This window comes from Lolium rigidum, chromosome 5 (assembly GCF_022539505.1).
Source record: "Lolium rigidum isolate FL_2022 chromosome 5, APGP_CSIRO_Lrig_0.1, whole genome shotgun sequence".
Taxonomy (NCBI): Eukaryota; Viridiplantae; Streptophyta; class Magnoliopsida; order Poales; family Poaceae; genus Lolium; species Lolium rigidum.
Genome location: NC_061512.1, coordinates 189,192,638 through 189,200,129, shown reverse-complemented (window position 1 = coordinate 189,200,129; position 7,492 = coordinate 189,192,638). Strand labels below are relative to the sequence as shown.

Below are 7,492 nucleotides of genomic sequence, written 5' to 3'. Positions count from 1 at the left end.
CTGGGCTGGGCTGCACAGTTGGCCATTTATTATAGTAGTAGTACGTACTAGTATACTTCGTTAATATTACAATTGGCTTATGTGATACAAAATCCGTCACAGGTAAAGTGTTTTTCAATCTCTCTGTCAAAAAAAGGTAAAGTGTTTTTGAATCTCTCTCTCAAACAAAGGTAAAGTGCTTTTGAAATAAGCTAAGAGCTCGAATGAAATGACATTGATACTATTATTTTATCCCATTTGGCAAATCCATAGAAATGACATGATACTGCTAGAAATTAAACTTAGACATGAGATGAAAACATGGAATTTTCAATTGAATCCCATAACCGATTCCGTAGCAGCCAAACAAGTTTTTAAAATCAAAAATAGATTCTTTCCAGCTCCAAATGATTGGAACCAAACGAGCTCTAAGAGCTTGATTGGCTCCTCCGGATTTATTTAATTTGGTAGAAATGAAATGAAGTGAAACTTCCAACAGGGTTTCGTTTGGTTGAACCGAGATTCCAGACCAAAAATCATGCTTGGCTGACACATGGATATCTAAATTAAAATGAAGTCTATATGGTGTTTGATTACCATTTTTTCATGCATTTGTAGAATTTTTTTCTCTGTTCACTATTGTAAAACCTATTAGGTATTTTAATATAGACTAGATATTAACCGAAATAAGTGAACCTACTCACTAAAACACGTCAAGATACATGTATTTTTGGGAAAAAAAACTATAATGCCTTATAATAGTAAACATAGTAAGTACCAAGTTTGGATTAAAAATAACAACACAATAAACATATGATTTTTTCAGAACAAAAATGCATGGCAACATGAGATGAGCTACACCGCATAATCTTTCATAACTCCTTGAAATTGCAATACAAGTTTGCATAATAAAACATCATTTTCCTCATCATCCACAATTGCATATGCCATGTTCATCCACGTTTTTGGTATCTCAATTGAGTTCTGAGATGAAATGATGGCTACCAAAAGATCTCTAAGAGATTAAGTGTTTCTAAAGACGAATTTACTGACATCAATTTTATATCACATAAATTTTATACTAGTATATGATTTTTTTTGTCAAACCCTTGTACCATGAAACTAAATATCCCTTTATATTTTAAAACATGATTGGTACTTTGGGTTGTTGGAAACTTTATCGATATTCATCTAAGCATAATGTAGCTAATTTTCATAATTTGCACAATTATATGGATTAAAATAAACACACATAGATAACATATCTTGTCCCATTAGAGAATATCTTTTTATTCAACTTGAGGACATGCCAAGGCATCTATGGACACTGAGTGGTCCAATGTTGAGTAAGACCTCATGGATTTGCTCATTCTAATTAATTTACATTGGCAAATGAATTACGAAATGCACAAAAAATATGAAGCTAGCATTGTCTCAAAATACACACTATATTATGCCATCATATTTTATATAATTTATTGCCTTTCTCGGTATTGCTTGGTTGATTACAGGGGAATGCTGGGCACCAATATAGACCCTTATGTAGTAACCATGTGGAAATCCAAGCCCTACCTCATAAATCCAAAAATAATGTCTACAAATATGTTGTCTAGATTTCTCTACTGATTTTCATGAACCTTGTTCTAAAAACAATCTCTACAAATATTTTATCTAGAACCTTCAAAAACAATCTCTACAAATATTTTATCTAGAACCTTCATGGAAAATATCTACTTGATTCTATTTCTTGTAGTATCTCTAGAAGGTTCTTACTTTGCATTAAGAATTATTTTAGGTTCCTTCATGGAAAATTGATGGAAAATATCTATTTAATCATGATAGCTCATGAGAACCCCCCTCCCCCCGAGACACATGGACATAGTATGCTTTTACCATGAAAGTCACTCTTGAAATTCTGGTTATGAGCGTTAATAAATGAATTACGTGACTATATGGAAGGTATAGGTTCCCTCATAGATTAGAATATTCCTTTGACTATATGTTTGTTCTAAGTACATGTGAAATGTGTGTGGGGAACTATATGGTGAAGAAGTAATAGAGCACATGTGCGCAGTAGCCTTATGTAAGTGGTGGATGTTTGCCATGAGTAGAATGTTAGCACATGAGTGAACTATGTGGATTTGTTTGTAGTAGAGAAGACAATGACACATGTTGTTTCTAGTCGCCAAATTCCACGATTTTCTAGGTGGATCATTGAAAGTGCATAGAGCCCCCATGTGTGGTTTTGGTAATTAATGACAATCTCTATGGACTAATGGTTGCATTGAGTTATATGTGTAGGAGTTGTCCATAGGCAATGCTTGAACATTTAGTTGGCGTCAAGGTTGCAATACGAAGAAATGAGGTGCAAGTTCAAGATGAGTCAACTCAAAGAGCTCACATGCTTGAAGCTTGTCATTCATATGTGCTCATGGATTTGTGAAGATGCACCAAAGAAGAAGCTCTCCTATAGTGGATTATGGGGGAGCAGTCCGAAAGACATCAAGCAAGCACAATCAAGAACGGAGTTCCATCCTTGTTGCGGTCAAGATCATCATCATCAAGCTCAAGTGGAATGCGCAAGGTTAAGGTTTGCTCTTGATAGGGTTTCTTTCTTACCGGTCTCATGGTTTAGTTGGGAGACCGGTTTATAGGCTAAGTGTCGTTCTATCAAGGGGGCTCTCGAGTAAGTAACTCGATCGTATCGTTCGGAGTGCGGTCAAACCTTTGCATCCTTGCATTATCTTTCTTGGTTGTATTTGGATCTTATCCATGTGGTGTTTTAGAGCTTTTGGTCATTTCCATGACAAGCTCTAGTTCATCGAAAATGGATTTCGGGTTTATCACTTGTTGCGTTTTTTATATCGGCGATTTTCCCGGTTTCTCGTATTGAGAGGTTTCACTCTAAAAATAATAGAAAATCATCCCCCAATAGTTTTCATATTTTCGTTTGTTGTGGGGTAGCTTTTGTCGTCCTCTTTCCAACAAAATTGGTTTCGTCTCATTTGAATTTTCCAAGCTCAAGTTATTTGCTTTTCAAGTTTGAATTTAAAAGAAGAAAAAAAAATGGTGAGGATGGGCCAACAGCCGGAGCCTCCACCCTGCCCTGGCCGGGGCCTCCACCCAGCCCATGGCTGGAGCCTCCAGGCGAGGTACCGCTCGCGGTACCGCTTATTGTCATTTCCACACTGTGTTGTTCCAGGGGTTTGGGAGGCTCGGCGGTACCAGGGCCGGTACCACAGCCGGAGCCTCCGGCCTGCCCCTCCCGGCCGACGCCTCCATGCCCCGCTCGCCTCGCTCTCTCTTCCACGCGCAGCACCCACGGGCGGTAGTACCGCCCCTAGTTGGTCGGTACTACCGGCCCCAAGTCGAGGCTGCCCCAACGGGCAGAAAATGTGCCCCCTATTTAAGCTTCTCTTTATCTCTCTCTTGGCACTTCTTCTTCCTCCTCTCTTTCAAGCCTCTCTTCTCCATTGTTGTTGACCTTTTGAAGCTTGAGATCTTTCTCCCCTTCCCATGATTCTTGCATCTATTTGAGAGAAAGATTGAGGAGAACTAGATCCACACTTTGACCAAACCAAATCATCTCTTTGTGAGTGAATCTTTGGGATCTAGATCTTGGGGAACTTTATGTTCTTATTTGTTCTTCCTCACTTATTCCCCCAATAGCTTTAGTAGCTTTGTTGGAATTTGAGAGTGAAGGATTGGATCATCTTTGTGGTGTTTTTGCCATTGCATTTGGTGCATCGGTTTGACTTCTCCGCGGTGATACGTGGAGGTGAAAGTTCGTGAGATATTCACTTCGGGAGCTTGTTCCCGGAGCTTGTTCCTCTTGGGTCTTTGGACCCTAGACGGCTTAGTGGTCTTTGTGGTGTTCTTGGGGACTCCAATTAAGTTGTGGAGATTCTTCAAGGGCAAGGCCTTTGTGGAGATTTATTGGGAGCCTCCAATTAAGTTGTGGAGATAGCCCCAAGCTTTGTGCGGGTTCGGTGACCACGCTAAGGTTTCATAGTGGATCGAGGACATCCCTTTTGGTGGGAATTCTATACGGTGTCCTTCGAGCATTTGGAGTGACTTGTCCTCCACACCGCTCCAACGGAGAGTAGCACTCGCAAGAGTGTGAACTTTGGGATACATCGTTGTCTCCGCGTCACTTCGGTTATTCCTATACCCGAGCTCTTTACTTATGCACTTTACTTTGTGATAGCCTTTGTGCTTGAAGTTATATTTCTTGCTATCACATAGTTGCTTGAATTGCTTAGCACACGTTGTTGGTGCACATAGGTGAACCCTAGTTATATAGGTTTTGTGCTTGAAAAATTAAACGCTAGTTTTATTCCGCATTTGTTAAGCCATATTCGTAAAAGTTTTAAACCGGCTATTCACCCCCCTCTAGGCGGCATCCGTGTCCTTTCAATCATAAAATGGTTCCTCGGAGTTGTTGGAATTGTTTGCATAAAGTATGAAGGTTTTATTGTGATCATCTGCAACTGTGCTATGATTTGATTTTAAATAAAGCAAGATGTTCTCATTTTGTTTTGCCATTTTGGGCTTGGTGTGACAGTAATTTTATGCTAAATGTTGTCATAAAGATATATTTTTTCTCGGTAATAATTTAGTATTAAGAACCAATGTATAACTAGTTTTCCCATTGGTCTTAAATCATTAAAGATTCAATGGCTCGGGAGGGGAACATGAGGGAGAAGAGTGGACAAATATGAACCATTGATGGACAAGTAAAGTTGCTAGAACCTATAAATTGCTTCAGTGGTATATGAGAGGGTGGTGCAAACAGTGGAGGCGAAGATGGGTAGAAGAGAAAGATACGTCAACAATGGCAACATCAACAGAGATGCGGTAGAACATGTTGATGGTCAGTTGCACTGGCGGAGCTCCTTTAGGGCCAAACTGGGCCATGGCCCGCCCATGTTTTTTGCACAAAAAAAGTTAACCCATATGCATCTAAGCCTAAGACCCAGCCCACCAGCACAAGCACGCATTGTTTCCGTCAGCTCGCTGTACACTGGCTTTTCCTGTCACTCTTTTCATTCCTCTCTCTCTCTCAGACAGGAGAGAAGCAATGGCGTGCGTCGCTACTCGCTAGGTCTAGCGATTAGGATTTGGGGTCAAGCAGAGGAGGCACATTAGCGCCGCGCCGCCGCCAGCAGCCGGGGGATCGGCCAGCCGGCCAGGGAGTCGTCGCATCCCGCAGGCACGGCTGCACCGCATGGGCACGGGCCTGGCAGCCGACGGTGCGACCCAGTGGCTACTGTCCCCTTCTCTCCTGTAGTTCCCCAGCCAAGATAATGTTCTCTCTTTCCCCAAATTCTTATTTCGTAATTTATAGCATATACTTCATTGAATTGGGAATTTGTTATTCAATTTTGCAAATTGCAACAGCCAATAGCAATGAGAAAGGCCCCTCAGAGAAAAAAATTGTCTTGAAAAGAAAAAGAGATGAGACAAGTAAAATTGAAAATCCTTTAGCAGCGACAAATGATTATTTGCCCTTGCTTCAATTGGAACAGCAGCAACATAACCATGACGAAGGATTTCAGACAAATGAACCGGTCACTTTGTAGCCAATGGAAACAGAAGGATTTGATCAATGCTAATTTCTAGTGAAGTGGTGTGTTTGAGAACAATTATTTTAAGTTTTTTTTAGCTTGGCCCGCCCAAGAATTTTTTTCAAGCTCCGCCACTGGTCAGTTGGTAGTGCAATGAATGTAGATCATGTAGAAACAACGTTGGGTGGAAGGAAGAATCATTGATATGAACCGTTCACCCTACAAGTTTATCAACAACATTGCCGTGGTTGAGTCATCCTCAATTTAATCAAGCAACCATCAACCATGAATTGTCGTACGTGCACACAAATGCACGACGCATCATGGGCTTCCCTCGTGGAGCATGTCCTTCTGTTCCATCTGGTGTGCACTTTTAAAACGGAGCCATACTTGAAATGTTTAATTTATGATTTCCTTTAGTTTTGGCTTTATCTTGATGAGGACTTAAAACTAGACCCATTATTCATATGTTGTGATGAGTTTTTTCCACCTTGAGAGTTACCACGTAAGGATTTAAGAATTTTCCATTGTATTTATATCAAAGTTAACATGTAAATTCCTACGTAGTAGTAACAAAAGAGCAGAATTTTTTTTACCAAAACATATTGGAGTGAGATCTTATATTGAGAGCTCATGATATGAAGCAAATGTTGAAAGAAAATTATGAACCAGACAAATAATTTAGGCCACAAAACAATTTCATTTATAAAAATTGGATCTTGATTTGCCGACATCACCTGTCTACAAACTACGTATTGCAAAAAAAAAAAGTCATGCAGGGAGACTCGCGCAAACACGCTTGCTTCTCAGATTTTTTTAAATTAATATTAATATCGTCATATCTCAATTAAGCATGAGTCTTACAATGGTATTGGCATCTTTCAAGCATACATCGAATCATCGATTCCAGTGTAACTAAATCCCAATCAGTACCAACTAATTTTTAAGACCGTGAGCATCACACTAAGCACACACTAGCACAACACTGAGCGATTAACTAAATGAAATCACTGAGTAATTGATCAAAGTGGCGCCCGAGCTTGGCTAACTCAGTTCCAACCCGGTGGCTTGTGGTGGTTGTTCGGGCCCGAGGGGGCGTAGTCCTGCGTTTCCAGTGCCATCCTCGCGCTGATAACGTCCGCGCCATCCTCTGGGATCACTCGACCCGTATCTATCTGAAATACCAGAAACGATCGCACATTCAGCAAGAAAGAACACACACGGAAACACACATTTGTTTTTGTAATGTATCTTAGAGAAAAACACGGGAAAATAGTTCAATCATTTTTGTAGGAGACTATGGATTTAATAGCGCTCAATATGCAGCACGAGAAACATGATTTAATTAGTCCTCTCCCGTTTTTCCTAACGTGCAAATCTACACAAATTCGAGTCACATATTTCCAGATAGAGGAAGTACTTTGAATGGCCGGGCTATCTTGTTTTTTAAAAAAACTTTACATGTTTGCAGCAATTACCGTGTGTCTCATGTGCGAAGATTTTTCCACAGCTTTCGAATTTTAAAGTTTTTAGGACGTAGAATACAAGATACAACTATTACCTCTGGCTTTGGAGTGCTTTCTTCAGCCCATGGCACCTCACCGGCATGCTGCAAGGGCACCAGCCTCTGCACTCCTACACGACAAAGGGAAGAAATGGCACGGTCAGGGTATAATCATATGGAATCTTAACTAAATAGTTACTTACTGAGAGATGCGAGGCTTACTTGAGAGAGGTATAGCATTAGAGGGAACCAAGAAGTAGAATGCCAACAAGGTGATAACTAGACATATTGATACTGAGCCTCTCTCCATTGCAAGCACGGGTCTCTCTCTTCTCTTGAACAGTACTACTTCCTCAATTGATTCTCTCCAATGGAATTGGATATATGGGATCACCGTGGGTGTTCATGCATGTGCTTTGCACTGCTTCTTGGTCATGCTTGC

General features: G+C 40.4%; 1 protein-coding gene across 1 annotated transcript; it reads right to left on the bottom strand.

The window, feature by feature from the left end:
- Positions 1-6,307: 6,307 nt before the first annotated feature.
- On the bottom strand, positions 6,308-7,492 carry LOC124654108. Its single transcript, XM_047193140.1, has 3 exons — positions 7,273-7,492; positions 7,108-7,181; positions 6,308-6,721 (listed from the first exon to the last, which is right to left on the bottom strand). Exons 1-3 carry the CDS (start codon positions 7,358-7,360, stop codon positions 6,596-6,598), a joined length of 288 nt encoding a protein of 95 aa, XP_047049096.1. The 5' UTR covers positions 7,361-7,492; the 3' UTR covers positions 6,308-6,595.